General features: G+C 34.1%; 1 protein-coding gene across 1 annotated transcript in view; it reads left to right on the top strand.

Annotated features, from left to right (window-relative positions):
* LOC145245966 (transmembrane emp24 domain-containing protein 7-like) overlaps positions 1–10,663 on the top strand; it is a 68,915-nt gene extending 58,252 nt beyond the window's left edge. Inside the window, exon 3 of the mRNA XM_080107745.1 lies at positions 10,345–10,663. Within this exon, the coding sequence (XP_079963871.1) occupies positions 10,345–10,578 (234 nt within the window). The 3' untranslated portion in view covers positions 10,579–10,663. The remainder of the gene's footprint in view (positions 1–10,344) is intronic.
* The last annotated feature ends 9,059 nt before the right edge of the window (positions 10,664–19,722 follow it).

Here is a 19,722-nt window from a genome sequence, read left to right as displayed (position 1 = left end):
TTTCTCCTGTTTCTTTGCTCTTTGTTCACTGTCTTTCCAATCTCTTCTCTCCTTTTTTTTTTTTTTTTTCTTTTTTTTATAAATAAACATATAAATCATTTCCGTTACATTTCGCTTTGTTTGATGCATTTCTCTCTATTTTCATCGTTTACTTCTTTTAACCCATTTTTTTTTTCCATTCTTCTTCCTTTTTCTTTTTTTGGTTGGAAACGTCTGTCTCACATTTGTATATAACAACATATTTCTTTGGTAGATTTCCGGGTGCTAAAACTGTGCTGATGGAGATTCTTTCATTACACCATATCGACCCAGCAAAGCGTGCCAGGGTACAGCTAGTAAAAAATATTTCAGAACACAAAAATTCTCTTTCCCCACCCAAGAAAAATGGGATGTGGGTGAATGTTTGCTGAACAAAAACAAAACTGACTAACTTGATAATGACATGAAAATCAAACATTAATAATTGCTTTAATCGCTGGTGGGCATTGCATTGTTATTTATTTATTCATTTTTTTCCATATTTTCAGTATATATAAAATAAATTGTAGAAACTAACATAGAAATTTAAATAAAAGAAAGAATACTCTGAAAAATATTTTATATTTATTTGCATAAGAAATTCTTGACAAAATCAATGTTTAATTTCTTTGGATAACAAGATTTTATGCAAGTGATATAGTAAATAAAAGAAAAGCGTGTATTTATGTTCAAAAATGTATTTTATTCACTGACAAATAATGCAAGTAAATATTTATAGTCATAATTTTATTACAATCGTTTTTTATTCACACAGGATTCAATATGGAATATTTCTTTAAAAAAATCATTCGATCTACAAAGAAATCCCACTGTTTATTTTGTTGTGAGAGCAATAAATGTTGAGTTTGTTTTATTTACAAAAAGGTGTATAAGAAAATATTTTGTTGAAAATAATAGAAATGGAAAAGATTCACTTTAAAAATGTACTTATTTGTGACCAGAAACATGGTTGACATTGATGTTTGTTAAAACTTAATCTGCTTATTCAAAACATAAGTTTTAAGCAACCAGAATTACAGAATAGAATTCCTTGAATATGGAATGTAGAGATGCGATAACAATATTGCTTCTGTATACAAAGGACACAATGTAGAAGAGAAACGTAAAAAATACAAAATTTATATGGAAGGAATATGGTTGCTACCCTCGTTTTTGAAAACATATTTGGGAGAAGTAGATGTCTTTGAATAAATGTAATATGTATAAATATAAAAAAAAATGTAAAAATATTTTTGTGAAACACTTTAGGAAGTGCTGTATGTTGTGAGTAAAAAAAAAAAAAAAAAAAAAGTTATAAAAACTGTTTTTTTTTCCTGTTGTCACTGAAGTTTCAGAAGAAAACTCGGGTTTACTTTATTATATAGATTAAAAAATGATTCCTCAAAAACGCATATTTAAAGAGCACATGAGAACTTTGACTTGTCATCACAATACAAAACTCATCATAAAAAAAATGGTTACATAATTTGTGAGTTAACATCTTCACTATGCTCATTATCATAAGCTGAATTTATACCAGAGAATTTAAAAATGATTTCAAACTTGAACCGCTATTGCATGAGAAATGTGTATTTCATAATTTATTTCAGAGTAACAAGTCCAAAACAATTTTTACTTTAACTCGTTTCAAATATTTGATATTTCTTTAATGAGGTGACTCAAATCGTTAACAGTCTTTGTTTTTATCACTATTTAATTATAAGCACACCTGGATACAACACGCAAAATTATCAATAACTGACACTTTGCACTATCATTATTTTTGCTGTGATGGCCTTTAGTTCAGGAATAGTCTAGGGATTAGTTTGGACATCATCTTTGAGATAACTCCACAGATAAAATCATCAGGAAGATGAGGGATGAAGGTCCAGTGAATGTGAAACCCATTTAGTATCGCGCCTACTGATGATCATTAAAATATCCATGCATAGCAATAAAACGAGACTGTTGGACATTCATGGTTGAAACCTGGTGGGTAAGTGTGGCATTGACTGAAGTTGATTTCTATCAAATATGATTATTAACGATTCCACGGATCGCATTTGGAGATGGGTTACCCTATATTGTCATTTACATGTTTTAAATTGTTGTTTGCATCTTATTTCCAACATTTTTGGGCCATTGTATTCTCTGGCCTTCTGTATTAAATTCCCCAAAATTATTAACTACGACACAAGTGACCTCAAGAAAGGTGGCAACAAAGATAAGGATAGCACACTGAAACTTTATAATTATCTAGAACATACTTCATCCTTTAATTGTTCACTTGATGTTATAAGCCATCCAGCTGATTTATATAAACCCTAGCATAAATCAAATTGACTTATGTGATGGCATTCATCCTGGGTTGATAGAGCTGGTTTCTTCCAATGGATTTACTGAGTCCTAAATGAGGTCTGACCAAGCACTGCAGTCTTAAGATAGATCTCTCAGTTTCATTTGTGAATATATGAATCATTAGTTTTGCATCCTGCTTCATTGTTCTCAACAATGTTGGCCACTACACTGGAATCGAATTGTTGGTTTCTCTGATAAATTCATCTCATTGATCCAGCAAAAAATGCCTCACAAAGAAGAGCTTGTTGAAGGAATCATTTTTGAAACAATGCGTGAACCTCTCCCTGCATTTATGCCACCAGCAAACTTGGATGTAATGCAGACAGTAATGATCAAGGACTTGTAGTTTGTGAATGTCTACAGCTTCCACTAGCCATGACTCACATCCATAGAAGAGGATCGTATGAACAAGAACTTGATAAACTCTGAACTTTGTAATCAGCTTAATTTCTCACCTGGGCTACAATTGAGACTAATGGATAGAAAGCAAGATGGGCATTTCTAATATGACAATCTGTATCTGCCTTCTACTGGCCTATTATAGTGGTGATTGGTCTCCGGTATTTGAAGCAACCAAAATCCTTAAGAATATCCCACCAAAGATGACTGGTTACCTTTTGGAAGGAAGAAATCCTGCTGCGAGCAACTTGAGGTAAAATGCTGCAGTTCTTCAATTACATGATCGGCTAAGTGAATTCTCATTAAGTATCTCTAAACTGCACTCCCCATTCCCCTCTATACACACTGTCTCAAAGTAACTTAACATTCTGTTCAGGCTGTGATTTTTTTTTTTTTTTTCGGTTAAACTATGTATGTGTGGAGCAGTGGTATCAATCCTTTCTACTGATATTTGTTTACAGTTATCTGAAGATTAACCAGCTAAGAGGTTCTCATTTTTGTACGGCTGCATGTTAGTTTGAATCTTAAACTATTCATGCAGAAAAGAACTTTACAGCAACAGAAAAATTGTTTTACTCTTACAAATTAATCACTGTAAGAAGTACATTTTTTTTTTTTAATTTTAATAAGTAAAAACTTTTTAAAAATCTTTTTGTGTTTAAATTCTTTCTTTTTTATTGAAATAAATTTATAAAAACAGTGGTTTAGTAAAAATGTTAAAGCCAACAAACATGGTAATCTTTAAAACTATTTTTGAGCAAAATTAATAATAGCATAATAAATTTGCACCAATTAAAAAAATATATATACAAATATTACATATACAAAAAGTTTAAAAATAACAGCTTTTGTTTTTGACAAAAAAGTAAATGTTTTTTTGTTTTGTTTTTAAGAACTTCTGCCTTATGAAATAAATGGCATATGATAAAGTAAAGACGTTTTTATTATTCAAATATATAGGTATATAAGTCATTAGGTAACAAGCGTTGATTACTCACATTTGGTATATTTTATATGCAGGCATTAAGCAATAAAAGAAATAAAAATTATTAATGTTAAAATGTTTCAAGAATCCATGAAACAAAAACTTAATTGTAAATTAAAAAGTTTTTTTTTTCAATTATTTTTTTAATGCCAAAGTTGTAATTGCTATTAAATTATATTTCATATTTCTCATCAATATTGTTGCTTGATTTGTGAAAAGTATGAGACTTTTTTATGTGCGTGTACTTCTTGTCAATTTAACTACATATTGAATTATTTTTCATTTACTAATAATTGATGATTTATTAAAAAAAAAATTAAAAAAATGCAATAGTGTAAAATAACACTTTTTAAATCTTATTTCAAAATAAAAAAAAATCAATTATTTCAAAATAAAAATTAAATACAAAATTATATTTAAGTGTTTATTCATAAACAAGCCAACCATTTAAATATTTTGTGAATATTTGGAGAAAAAAAGAATGAATTTTGTGACTATTGAAAACTTTTCAGAATCATTTAAATTATTTATTATTTAAACTGGCTTTAAAATCTTTTAGGACATCCTCACAGAATTGCTTAAAATATTTCAATAATGGCATGTATAGGAAGAGCTTGATAATTTAAATCTGTATTAAAATCAGACTAAAAATAAGGAAGTTAACTATTTCTGGGCCCCAGAAACAGAATTACTATTTTTTTTTTTTTATTATTAAGATCGTGTGTGTTTCATCACATTTTTATACTACTATTTCAGTAAAAAATCTTATATATCTATATGCAAGATAAAGCAATGAAATTTACCATATAAGTCTATTTTTGTGCATAAAATCGGAATATGCTGCTGAAAAAAAAAAAAAATTCCAAGTAATCTTCAGTAAATGCGTATAAACCTATTACAATCCTTTGAAAAAGAAATTAGCAAACTCAAAGTTGAATTGTAATATTTTATGTACTGAAATTTAATACTAAAACCCTTAAAATTACTTTTAGATATGCAAACTTAGTGAAAATTTTGTCTCATTCTGTAAAAATGTTTTTATAAAAGTGGTGCTCTCAAAATACGTTTTATCTTTGATTTGGGATTACAAACGAACCATAATACTCTATTTTCCCCCTATTGACTTGAATTCTAATCAGGGATTACTTTGTATTCAGCAGTTTAAAGACTTCAAAATTACTTTTGAATGTTGAAGTCATTGTGCCAAATATATTTTGTTTATTACTGAAGATAACAAAATGGTCACTGGGTTGATGTATTTATTTATTTTATTTTGTGGCAGTAAAAATAATCCAAAGAGATTTGGAAGCCTTTAAATTGTAAATTTAAGTAATTTTTGGTTATTACTTTTAATTGACATTAATGGACAGTGCAACATCTTATTTTAACTGCAACAACTTGACTGTGCTCCCAAGCTCTTATACTGATGACACACAAATTTCTGTGTCCCACCCAGACCCTTATATAGTGCCGGTATACCTACAGTTGCTACTTGTTTTTGTGTGTGAGTGTGCAGGGGACCCAAGTACGCTGTTCAACCTAGCAAAAACATTTGCGCTATTGTCCTCTAGATGCTTCTTTCCGTTCCCTATCTGTGGGATTTGGTTCAAGACACATTTCTGCTATTCTTGAAATGGCATAACTATTGGGAGTAATAATATCTAGCAACCTCAAGTTTGATGACCACTTTTATATTCAGCAGCTTTATGTGTTGTGTATCCTGAGCTGCCAAATTCTTCATGAATGGTATTTGCTAACTAGGTTTTACTAGTTGGACAGACTGAACCTGCAATGATATACAGTCACATTAGACCCTCTGCATAATCACACTGGTGTTTGTTCAGAGATGTGCTGCTGATCTCTTTTTACATTGCATTCTACAGTCCTCAGAACTGTGTGGATAAGCATGTATCACTGTTATATTTTCAGATTTCTGTATTGTCTAACTATTGTGATATTCCTAAGTTTTATGCAGTCTCTAATTAGCTAAGTAGCCTCTGTCTATTGCTAATGGGTTTTATGATCATGGCTTAATAAGGTGGGGAGGAATAATAGCTTAAAGGCCTCAAAATCATTTTGGAATTCCCCACAGCCATATTTTTAAGATTTTCCAAACCAGTGTTTTGAAACCTTTTGAAGTATTGATTTGAAAGTCATTCTTTATTAAAATTGTAGGTCGAAAGTTGACTATTTCTCAAAGGTGTCCCTATTTATTTATCCATTTATTTATTGCAGACTATTATCCTCATCTTCATCTTCTAGTTGTTATTGCATGACCTTTTGGCCAACTATATCAGGTGGTTAACCGCGATGGGATAGGAATGCCAAATTTCCCAACTGCATCCTCAGCAATTACTGCCTTCCATAGTTGTTGTTGTCTTATCACATTTTGGCCAACTAAGCCTCTGGCCAGCTTTTAGGTAGGATTGAAACTGCTATCTTCAGACAATGTTCACTTGGAACCAGAGGCTTAGTTGGCCAAAATGTGGTGAGACAACAACTATGGAAGGCAGTAATTGCTGAGGATGCAGTTATGAGATTCGGCGTTCCTATCTCGTCGCGATTAACCACATGATGAAGGCCAGAGGAGTAGTTGGCCGAAACGTTGTGCAACAATAACTAGAAGATGAGAATAATAGTCCGCAATAAATAAAATGAATAAATAATACAAATTACTCATCTCAATAAGAATCTTCTATGTATTAATATGCTTGTCCGTACGGTGTCACGTCATCATCATCGCAAACATTAATTAATGTGAATTATCTCCCTTTATTGTTCAATCTTCATTAGTTAAAAATCATTAAACCCTTGGCTTGACCATTACTCCTGATCTTAAATGGAACACGTACATCAAATTTGTTGCCAAGGCCGCTGGAAAAATGGTGGGATCTTTCTATCGATCCGGTAGATATCTCACTGCTGATGCTATTCTCTATCTATATAAGAGCCAGGTACATCCAAGGATGGAATATTGTTGGCACATATGGGCAGGAGCTGCTAGAAAGGACTTGGCCTGCCTTGATAGAGTTCAAAATAGACTTCGTAGCCTCGTAGGAGATGTCCTTTTCTCTTCCTTGAAACCTCTATCTCACAGAAGAGATGTTGCGAGTTTGTCTCTGATGTATCGTTATTTTCATGGAAAGTGTTCGACTGAGCTTCAATCTATGGTCCCCCCTCGCCAAACTTTCACAAGAAACACTCGTCTAGCTGTAAACACTATCAATAATTCCCCCCACTCTTTATCTGTGCCTAAACGTAGATTTCATGAACAAAGCTTCTTTCTTAGAACTGCACGCCTGTGGAATTGTCTTCCGTTTTCCTGCTTTCCGGCTGAGGTTGCAAGGAAGAGAAAAGGACATCTCCTACGAGGCTACGAAGTCTATTTTGAACTCTATCAAGGCAGGCCAAGTTCTTTCTAGCAGCTTCTGCCCATATGTGCCAACAATATTCCATCCTTGGACGTACCTGGCTCTTATATAGATAGAGAATAGCATCAGCAGTGAGATATTTACCGGATCGATAGAAAGATCCCACCATTTTTCCAGCAGCCTTGGCAACAGATTTGATGTACGTGTTCCATTTAAGATCAGGAGTAACGGTCAAGCCCAGAAGCTTGTCAAAACTTGAGGCCTCCTGAAGACGAGAGCAATTCATTTCAATTGATGCCAGATGTGGATCAGAATGTTGATGATGTAAAGAGAGAAGCTTGGTTTTCAGCATAATTCTTACAATAGTGCTATCAAAGTTTATTGATTTTTCTTATTTAACAAAAATTATAAAAAAAAGATACAAGAACATTTTAAACATTTTTTTTCATTAAATCGTTATTTAGGTGAAGGTTCACAATAGTTAACCCTTCTCCCCATAACCGTTGTTTTTATGCAGTAAAATACTTTGTTTCAATAATTATGGTTTAAATAAATATTTATTCCTTATTAAAAAATTTACAGTATATTTTATTTAATTGAAATCTATATCAATAATTCGACTTAAAAAATATTTGTGAATTTCCAAATCTTCATTGAATAAAATTCAAAATAAATAGAAAAGTCTATTGCATATGTAAAAGTTGACGGTTGCTTATTTAACTTCATTAAAAGCTATCAAAGTCAACCAAGAGCTGCTCAATATTCTGGCTTAATGGATCATTTAGCAAGGAATGAAGATGGTTATTCTGGTGTACCAGTTATTCTACCATCTACATTTACAGGAAGTCCTAGGAATCTACAACAGCTTTATCAAGATGCAATGGCAGTTTTCTGTGACCTATTCATTACTTACACGTGTAATGCAAAATGTCCTGAAATATTAAACAACTTGGGGTCATCAGAACTTTCACAAAATCGATGTCAACAATGTCACACAGTTTTTTTAAATTGACAGTCTGACTCCCAAGAACCTGGTGACTGACCACTATTCTCACTCCAAGCAGCTGATCGACGCCCCTGTCACTGCCGCAGTCATCACCAGCACTTCCTGACAATATCCACAGCATCAGTTACGATCGCATTGACCTTCAATAAAAGTTTAAACTAAAGTCCTTTGTTTGTTCTACTTGCTTCCATACATTCATTTTTGTAATATAGCAATAAGGAATTTCTTATTGATGTGTTTTAAAAGATTTTTAACTACCGTGGAATTTCCACGGGTCCTGCTAGTTCCAATTAATTAAATAATGTCACTATTTTATTAAGAAACTCATAATGCATATGGTGCCACGTATTGATACTGATATTGCTGATAATACGGTCAGCTTAAACAGTTAGCAATAAATGGAAACCACATTTTTCAGGTAGGGTAAAAAAAAAATGCAACTATGAAAAAATAAAACACAATTCTAAAATTAATATGTAAAAAGGGGGTTAAAAGGATTGATTCACCAGTTTGGGTACATAAAAATTATTTGTCATATTAAAAGGTTCTCCTGGACACAGCAATAAAAGGAATAGGTCAGTTTGGATGAGACCTCTGTCAGAAATTAATCTTCCCTAATTGGTTTCCAAATTCCATTGCAACATTGCTCAGAGACAGCATAACAAACTTAAGCAACAAAAGTTGTGAAAATGACCGGTCAGTAGCACTAAACTCTTCAAATGTATAATTTAGATTATTTTTTGATCCATGTCAAAGTATATTCATTTGCACACAAAATGGTGGTATTTTGAGGGTTGAAAGTGCTTTAGTTTTTAAAACGTGACTATTGAAATTCAAAACGTTTTTTAATGTCAGTTGGTAATAATAAAGGGATCAATAATTTTAGAAAGATTTTTAATCTCTCTAGACTGTAAAATTAGATGATTTTTTTGTTTAGGAAATCCTAAACAAAATCATCTAATTTTACAGTATAGTCTAATTAATAATTTGATAAACAAATTATACTGTAATAAAGGAAACAAAATAAATAATGATAAAAAAGCAGAAATGTAAACCAAAATAGAAGTAAAAACTTCCAACGTAAGGATAGCTGGTTAAGTATAAACTTTTTTTTTAATCCTGCCTATCTTTTTTAATCTTTATTGTTTCAAAAAAATTTTTGTTTCAATTTAAAATCAAATTTTTTTTTTTAAATTAGCACAGCAATATTGATTATAATATTTTGGAGGATGTGGACTAATGTACGTTGAGTCTACCATGCTATACAAACAGGGTGCGACAGAGATAAATCATTGATTCCATGATATCGACAAAGAAGTGTGTTGTCTATCCACTTCTCCTTTATGGCTGTGAGACATGGCTGATGAAGCTGGTTGAATGGTGGAAGCTGGATGTTTTTGACAAGAACTGCAGTTATGACTGTCATACCTACTGCCATTGAATGTTGATTTTTTTGATTTTTTTATTTATTTTTTTTTTTAAGTGTAAAATAAAGTGTTACGAATGTTAACTTGGTTAGAGAATTTTATTGTAATGCATTTGATATAAATTGTTTTTATTTAGGTCATGAGTTATCGAATGTAAACTATTCTGTATTTTACCAGTTATGCTTTCTCAAGCCAGCTTGTTCAATTGAAATTGAGTATACTTTTCAACAAATACTTCTCAAAACCAAAGTAGTGGTCACTACTTATCGATGAGTGGCATCTGGTTAATGAAATGACTATGTCCAAATATTTGTGGAGGATTGTTCTAGATGGAAATCTGTTGCCATTGACTTTGAAGTAATTGTTGTTGTAATCTGCAAGGAAGCAGTTTTGTGGCAACATGTTTCACAGATGGGAACCCTAGCAAGAAGCTCTGTTCATGGAAATTTTGTCTTGAGCTAAAGAAAAAAAGGAAAGTTTTTTTTTTCGTTCTGGTAGAAAGACGAGTTTTTGCTATGAATGTTTTACAAAGGAGAATCAGCAATGAAATAATGATTGAGTAACAAGATCACCCCTAGTAGATTTTGAAGTTGATTCTGAATTCTATCAATGCAACAAAGAATGCTGTGAGTGTCACCTCTCCAGATGTGGCAAATGGAGTAAAAATTTGCATTTGAAATTTTCTTTTTTTTTTTTTTTTTTCATTTTATTATTTGCACTGTCCCAAATTTTGTTTGAAAGATTTCTCCTTATCCTTATCATATTCCTTCTTTGTTTCAGATGGAGTCAGCTTCTGTTAGTGTCCATAACTCACTTAATGAAGTCACTGATTACCAAACACACCTGATGTTACGAGAGGCAAGTGGACGTGCATTTGCTGAATTCTTGAACGAGCGAGTTTTCTACTGGTCAATATGTGAAACTGTTGCCGTACTGCTGATTGGAATCGGTCAAATAATAGTTTTACGCAGTTTCTTTACAGACAAACGGCCATCGAGCACGGTACAGTCATGATGTCCGTGAACCAAGCATTTCATTTGTGTGCGTGTGTGTATATGCATCAATGTAAATAAACGAGAAAATAAAAGGAATTTCCTTATTTGAGATGTTTTTTTTTTTTATATAAAAATGTATTTTCACTATTGTTTCATTTTAATGTCTTTCTTTGATGCTGAAAAAAATGTTTGTGGATCACGTCTGTGAAAATTTGTTTACGTTTGGGAAAACGTGATACATCATGTTTGATACAATGTTATGCAAACTTAATAGGCTGGTTATTTATGAAGGCTAAGTGCCATTTGAGGATAAGAACTAAAAAGATAATTATAAAGATTTAATGATAAACAAAAGCTGATTACTTATAAGTATATTTTAAAATAAGGATTTATCAACATTCGATTTGAAGACAAAGTCTGCAGGTAATGTGTTCTGGTGATAGAAAGTTCTTGGCAATTCTCTTCTATCTAGAAACTGATTTAAATGTATGCTTATAGTTTTAGTAGTTGTAGTTCGATGTTACATTACTCTAATTTGTTTTAAGATGACAGAGTTCATTGATTTATTCCAGCAGTATAAATTTATTCATCATGAGATGACAGTCCAGCATTTGAAAAAATGAGTGGTTTTGATGGTAACGTGATTTAAAAAAAAACAAAAAAACTTTCGCATGTGCATGTCTTCTCATATGAGTAGGACACTTTGCTGGAGGGAATGATAATGGTTTCCACTTAGCATAAAAGAAAAATAAAGAAATACTTTTTTTTTTCTTTTTTTTCTTTCTTTTTTTTTTTTAACTTGGGAGTCACCATTTTTCAAGACCTGAAGGCCACTCGAGGATAAGGGTTAAGGAATGTATGGTGGTAGTGTAGTAATTATTCATGGTGTAAATTGGTTAGAATTTGATGGGGACAACTCAACAAGAACTTGTTTACATTGGATTTGAAGGGGACAATTCAACAAGAACTTATTTACATTACATACGTCATATACATTTGAAGGCTACCATGTTGTATTCAACTGGAAAGCAGGACAGCAGAAGAGTGTTCCACAGGCAGACAGTTCTGGGAAAGAAGCCTTATTCATGAAATCTGCATTTAGATTTAGGCACAGATAGAGTGGGGGGGGGTCGTTTATAGTGATTGAAGCTAGTTAAGTGTTTTATTGTTTGGCAAGGAGGAATCATAGATTGGAGTTCATTTGAGCACTTGCCATGAAAATAAAGATAGAGCAAAGACAGGCTTGCAACCTATTTTCTGTCTGAAAGAGGTGGCAGAGAAGAGAAAAAGGGTATTTCAAAGCTGGTTTTGAACTCTATCAAGGCTGGATAGGGTGTGCTGAGCAGCTCCTACCCAAATGTGGCTACAACACTCCCTCCTAGGATGTACTTGGCTCTTATACAAATAGAGGAGCAGTAGAATGATCCAACCACTTTTCAGCAATCTTGGCAACAGATTTGATGTATGTGTTCCATTTCAGATCAGAAGTGAAGATCAATCCCAGAAGCTTGTCAAGCCATGGAACTTCCCCAAGACTAGAACCATTCATTTCAATTGGGGTCAGAGCGATTATGATGAAAGGAGAGAAGCTTGGTTTTTTATGCATTAAAATTAACCAGCTACCTTTTTCCTTATTGCACCACGTTTTCAAGATCAGAAAGAGAATCAGAAAAATGTTGGTCATTGCTGGCCTTTAAAGTGTTGCCATAGATTGTGGTGTCATATGCAAAAATGTCTATGAATGATCTAAGAATGTGATTTTGGTTATCAATTCCATAAAAATGTAAATAAATAGTTTCATTTAAATACAATAGAATTTCTCCCATTTCCAAATAAAAATTTTGTTTGCTCAATCGATAGGGAATCGGACATGAATCGGACTAAGGTCTAGATTTCAAATATCGCTACCTTTAGCAACACTGAGTAAACAATCTGAATTTTGGCTGCTAGACATAATCTGGGTTATATGTAATTTAATTTAGTTTTATATAAAGAGGGCATAAAATCAATTTATAAAAATTCAGATTCCTCTGATTCTTCTGAAATGTCTACGTACTAGACATCAATTAATAAATATTTGCCAAATTTCAGTTTCTTTGGAGTATTTTCAGATTTTAGGAACACAAAGATTCAAATTCTTCTTAAGGCTCCTTAAACTTATATTTTAATTTTAGCTTTTTTTTGTTTTTTTTTAAATTTTTTTTTTGTAATTAAAATCATGTAACGGATTGAGATCAAAATTGGGATAAGGATTCTAGACATAAAGTTATTGTTCTGCTGAAGTTTAAAGCTAATGTGAACCAATGTCTTGTTAATCTTTTCTAGGCATGGTCTCAAATAGAAGTGGCAATATCCCTTGTTAAGTTTGAATGTGAGTAATATATATATATATATATATATATATATATATATATATATATATATATATATATATATAAATAAAAAGAACAGAGATGTAAGGTAGAAATTTACAAAATGTTTTTATTATTTGGCAGAATATTCCAAAGCTGGTAGCTAGGTGCTCCTTAATCCACAGAGTTTCAACTTTAATTCGGAACCATACAGCCCTTATCATAAACCTAACCTCTCACTTTTCTATGTACATAAACACTCTAATCACCCCCAGTCAATCAAAGATCTATAATCCCTTCTATCTCCTCAAGAATCCAGTGACAAAATAATATTTGAACAAAATTCTATGTTCTATAATAATGCCATAAGAAAATCAGGATATATTGAAAATATATATTATATCCATAACAACTTTCATACCGCCCGTTTGCCTTCATTAATCACCCATAATATGTCCCACACTAAAAGGAAATATCAAAATATGAATAACGACAGAAACAATAATTTTCACGACCACCTTACCAACAACAACACCAACCAGCTTCCTAACCACAATAAATCTCGCCCGAAGGAAAAATAATATATGGTTCAATGTTAAAACAAATATTCCCAAAGAATTTTTCAAAATCTTGGAAAAATCTTTCAAATCTCCCTATAAATACGCTACTTTGCAAAACAAAAATTCCATCAAGATATCATACTCCACTATGCCTAATTTAGCACAAACAATAATTTCATCCAACAATAAAAAAAATTAAAAATGCCCAGGCAATCCCTTTGTCATTACTCCATAAAGCAAAATTTAATTGCCAAAGGAAACAAGAATGTTCACTTGACAATAACTGTGTACATAAAGATGTTACTTACTCTTGTACAGTAATGGAGATACCTCTTAACCCACCTCCAGCAACAAACTTGGTGACTCCTATACTATCTCCACTAAGCAATTTGAATCCTTTGCAAGCATTGCATAACCCTTAACAGCCATCTGATTCCCTGCATATCCCAAATTCTGTTCCCTATCAATCAATATGCAACGAATCCCCACAACTGGACTTACTTAATAATGCCACCTATAATCTGAATAATAACATAACCCACCAAGAAGACCAGCAAAAAACAAATAATAATAGTTTCATCCCAGCTATCCCCCCTGTGATACTATAAAGTGGTCCTGGGGTGGATTTGAGCCACTAAGTGCTGAGAGGGGGGGGGGAATAGACAAAGGAAGAGGAAATAGCTTAGAATAAACAAAGAAATCAGAAATATCCTACAATCAACAATAGATAGAAAATAGCAAACAATAACAATAGAAACCTACTGATAAAACAGGGAAGGAACGCTTCCGGTAGCCAGGGTGGGGTGGGCGACCTGATAGACCAGGAAATTGGACAGCGACAGTTGAGATCGAGATGCGCTCAAGGGTGTATGGAAGTTGGACAATGACAGTTGAGATCTAGATGCGCTAGACGACGGATGGGAGTTATAACAACTACAGTTGAACAGTTATAGAGTTGACTGTGAAATAAGACGTGGACAATTTTAGAGTTGACTGTGAAACAGAGATAGACGAATGTAACATCAATAGGACGGGGAGAAAACACGCACTCACACTCACAAGTCCAACAGTCAATTTATATGTGAACATTGGCGTTTGTGTTTTTCCTTTCTTTGTTCATATTTGTATTTTTGTGAAACCATGCGTGTGTCCCCACCGACAGTCGCCTGTGAGAAAATGATGATCCAGCCATGAACGAAAAATCCACAGTACACAACGTTGGGAGTTGGCGATCTGACGAGAGAGCCACAAGTGGGGTTACAAATGGTGCCGTTAGACCTTAGATCGACTTTCAGGCGATTTCACGATGAAAAGGGACACGCAGAAAAAATTGAAACAGCCGAATCCATTTCGAAAAAAAATCAACTAAACAACAAAAAACAAAAAAAATCACGAACACAAAAAAAGAAGAAAGTAAAAAACATGAGAGCGCTCTCATTATAAACTTCAGAGAGAGAGAAAGCGACGCAGAAAAAATTAAAACGGCTGAATTTGAAAAAAAAAACAGACAAAAACAAAAAACGGGACAAAAAAATTAAGAAAAACAAAGCAACCGCGAAGAAAGAAGGATGAAAAAAAAAGAGGAAAATTGAGCAACAAGGAAAATTCGAGATGACAAAATAGATACGCGGTGAGTGGCTTTCTCTTGAACAAAAAAAAGAGACTTATAATTGTTAAATGCTATTTTTTTTCAGGTTGTAGGTTTTATTGTGCTGAATTATATTGTTTTAGTGTTGTCGAAAACAGAAACAGTAGAGAAGCAGTTCTGTTTTGTTAAAATGTTACTTGTTTTTTTTAATAATGTTGCAAGTGTTATTTAAGTAAAAATAAGATTGTCCTTCTTATTGGAAAAAATGGCGAGAGATCAGACAGGTTCAGGGGTGTGTGCACAAGGTTATCCAGGTGGGAGGTGGCAAAAAAAAAAAAATCCTGATTTTTTTAGGGAGGGGGTGGAGAAAGGGAGAGAGGAGAGTGGTACTATGCCTGTTACAGTTGAGGTGATTAAAATTCCTCATGATTTTGTTTTTATTTTTTAGGGGGTGGGGCGAAATACTTTGGAGTTGACTAAAATTCCTCTGGGTTATTTTTTTTTGGGGGGGGGGGCGAAATATCGTCGGGGTGGTTAAAATTCCTCCTGTTTATTTTTGGGAGGGGTGGGCGAAATGGCGAAATGCCCGTTATTTTGGAGGTGGTTAAAATTCGTCTTGTTTTTTTTTTTCTACCTCGATGGAGGGGCGAGGTTGATTTTCCCTCTCTGGTATGAAAAGCTGTACCAGTTATCTGGAGCCAGTCAAAAAAGGAATTGCTTTGGAGAGTTGTTTTTTTAAGGGTATTCAAATACCCCTTTAATACCGAGACTGTTGAGTCCACACCTGTGGTCCTGGGTTGGACATGATACGCCGAATTTCTGTTTTTTTTTGTTTCTGTTTTTTTTAAGTGAAGGATATATCTCTGGTGTTTCATTATTCATGTAATATGCATGAATTTTATGTAATTTATGTTGATATGATTTTTTTTTTTACATAGGCATCACCACTTATCAAGGCCAAGAGGCCACTCGAGGATAAGGGTTAAAGAGTGTACAGTCGAAATTGGACAATATAGTAACTGTTAGTAATGGAGATTCGGTAAATTTGTTAACTTATATGGAACGGCTCATCAAAAACTTGTTTACGTTAGACTTGAAGACAACCATATTGTAGTCAGCTGGAAAGCAGAAAAACGGAGGTAATTCCATAGTCGTGTAGTTCTAAGAAAGAAGCTTTGCTCATGGAATCTACGCTTAGGTTTAGGCACAGATAAAGAGTGAAGGAAACTAGTGATAGTGTTTTCTGCTAGACGAGTGTTTTTTGTGAAAGTTTGGCGAAGGGGGACGATAGAATGGAGCTCAGCCGAGCACCTGCCATGAAAATAACGATAAAGCAGAGACAAACTCACAACATCTCTTCTGTGAGATAGAGGTTGAAGGGAAGAGAAAAGGACGTCCCCCACAAGGCTACGAAGTGTATTTTGAACTCTATCAAGGCAGGATAAGTCCTTTCTAGCAGCTCCTGCCTAAATATGGCAACAGTACTCCATCCTTCGACATACCTGGCTCTTATATAGATAGAGAATTGCATCAGCAGTGAGATATCTAGTGGATCGATAGAAGGATCCCACCAGTTTTCCAGCAGCCTTGGCAACGGATTTTATGCATATGTTCCATTTAAGATCAGGAGTAAAGGTCAAGCCCAGAAGCCTGTCAAAACATGAGGCCTCCTCAAGACGATAGCCATTCATTTCAATTGATGCCAGATGAGGATCAGAGCGTTGATGATGTAAAGATAAAAGCTTGGTTTTAGATGCATTAAAAGTAACAAGCCACCTCTTTCCCCATTGTACCACTTGCTCAAGATCAGAGGAGAGAGAATCAGAGAGAACTTGGTCCTTTACAGTTTTAGATGTGCTACCATAGATAGTAGTATCATCAGCATAGATGTCTACGAATGATGTAAGGATGTGATTTGGAAGATCATTAATATAGATCAGGAAGAGAGGGACTCCAGCATTAATACTAAGAGCTTCTGATTTGTACCCATCAACCTTATCAATCTATCAGAGAGAAATGATTTAATAATTGATTTTGTGTTTTTGTAATGTATGTACTAAATGACAAGTTGGGCATGGGAGGTGTGTGATACTATAAAGTGGCCCTGGGGTGGATTTGAGCCACTAAGTGCTGAGAGGGGGGGGGAATAGACCAAGGAAGAGGTAATAGCTTAGAATAAACAAAGAAATCGGAAATATCCTACAATCAACAATAGATAGGAAATAGCTTAGAATAAACAAAGAAATCGGAAATATCCTACAATCAACAATAGATAGGAAATAGCAAACAATAACAATAGAAACCTACTGATAAAACAGGGAAGGGCAGCTTCCGGTAGCCAGGGTGGGGTGGGCGGCCTGAGAGACCAGCACAGAGGAGACAGGCAGTTGAGATTGAGATGCGCTTGAGGGCGGATGGAAGTTGGACAGCGACAGTTGAGATCGAGATGCGCTCGAGGGTGGATGGGAGTTGGACAGTGACAGTTGAGATCTAGATGTGCTAGATGACGGATGGGAGTTGATAACGACTACAGTTGAACAGTTATTGACTGTGAAATAGAGGCGTGGACAATTTTAGAGTTGACTGTGAAACAGAGATAGACGAATGTAACATCAATAGGACGGGGAGAAAACACACACTCACACTCACAAGTCCAACAGTAAATTTATATGTGAACATTGGCGTTTGTGTTTTTCCTTTCTTTGTTCATATTTGTACTTTTGTGAAACCATGCGTGTGTCCCCACCGACAGTCGCCAGCATGAAAATGACGATCCAGGCCATGAATGAAAAATCCATGGTACACGACGTTGGAAGTCGGCGATTTGATGAGGGAGCCACACGTGAGGTTACATCCCTATTTCTAGCCATTTCTGTAGCAACTGTGGCCCCCACAATAATGCTACCAATAACAATAGAGCGACTCCCAAAATTTACACTTATATCGGTTCTACTTCCACTTTGGCAAAATTTAATTTAAAAACACATACAGATATTAACCAGAGTACCTCTGTAAAGACTCTAATCAGGGAACTTAGATTGGAAAGCAAAAATTTCTTTATTTAGATATCATTAAAAAGTCTAAATCTTATATCCCAGGCTCTAAATCATGCCGACTATGCTTATCCAAAGCACTGCTCTACCTCAGGTAAAAATCTAATGAACACTAAAAATGAGCTGATTTTCCAGGGCCAAATATAAATATAGTAATTTCCAAATCACTCAACTGTCAAGCCTTCCACTGCAGTGATCCCTCATCTTTATCTGTAATTTTCTTTATTTTCCTTTCTCCTAGCCTATGTGATTTGATAAGTCCCTTACTTCTTTTTTGATAAGTCACTTACTTCTTCAGTTCTCCTAATTATTTAACTCTCTGCACTATAGTATTCTTGCCATATAGGCTATATTTTAAATCCTTATATACGTTTGGTTTGGTTTGGTTGTTTTTGTTTTACGGCATATCAACCCTTTTCGGGTTACTTAATGCCGAATCCAAAGATTTTGAAGAAAAATATTTTTAATAGAATATATTTGTTGTTTTCACGTCGGTTTCTATTTAACCCATAGTTGGGACCCTAACAGGTACTACCACTCCGGGTCAGAGTGGACCTGGGAGCAATGGTAATTAAAGGGTGGCTCCACACTCCCCAAAGCCCATAAGCTGGGGCCTCACCACTGGATATAGTTTAAGGTCATATCCAGGACCCCCATTGAGGGACTTTTACCCTCTGCAGGGGAGCAGTCGGCGTATTCTAATGCCCCACCGACAGGGCCGCCTTATACACGTAGAAAAAATGAAATGCTGAAATAATCAGCTTGTCTAGCATTCGTATCTCAACTGTCATTTGACAACTGTCTAGCATCTACATTTGACAACACGGTTCTAACTGTAAAAATGAAGACCTGAACTGGAATGTCTGAAGTCAGAGGGGATCAAGTTTGCATTTTCAAATCTTGCGCTGCACGTCTTTTTTGTATTTCTCAACTGATGAGTCATTCTCACTTGTTGGCTCAACATAGCTTCACAATAAGCAGAAGTATTTTCTAGTATATTGATGTATCTATAAAAATAAGAAAATTGAAACATTCGTATGTTAGGCTCATTGGATTTTTATCTCTTTGTTAACTGTTTCACGAATACACATACATGAATCGTTTACATGACAGATCCCTTGTGTTAAGAATAAGTAGGTTTGAAAACACTTTTTAAAAATCGTATCAAGCTGGCCTCATGGATATCGTACATGACTCACTGTCTTTAGGTTTTGGTTTCGACGTCAGCTTGAGTATTTTTTTTAGTTACAAGAAGTGAAAAGACTTGCATGAACATGTTTCAGGTTCTTTCTGTTTTTTCTTACTTGATTTTTTTTTAAAAGGAATTTAACGTTGTGTTCAATACCGGGAAATGCTGGGTACAGCTACTAGTATTCTCTTCTCAACCTATATACTCAATGAATTTTTGATCTACAGACTTGAAATGTGGAAAACTTTTTAATCAGTTTTCATCCGGAAAAAAGACTGCTAAGGGGTCAAAATTGAGAAATTTGTATGTAGGGTTATTTGTTTATCAACTGTTTCATGTTTGTGCATGCACAGCCGGAAAACATGACAGCTTAAGAATAAGTTGGTTTGAAAAAGTGAGGAGACTTCTCAACATCATATATA

Source organism: Euprymna scolopes, chromosome 23 (genome assembly GCF_053919585.1).
Source record: "Euprymna scolopes isolate OS-2025 chromosome 23, ASM5391958v1, whole genome shotgun sequence".
Classification (NCBI taxonomy): domain Eukaryota; kingdom Metazoa; phylum Mollusca; class Cephalopoda; order Sepiida; family Sepiolidae; genus Euprymna; species Euprymna scolopes.
Note: the sequence above shows the minus strand (reverse complement) of the source record. Positions and strands in the feature narration are given on the sequence as shown.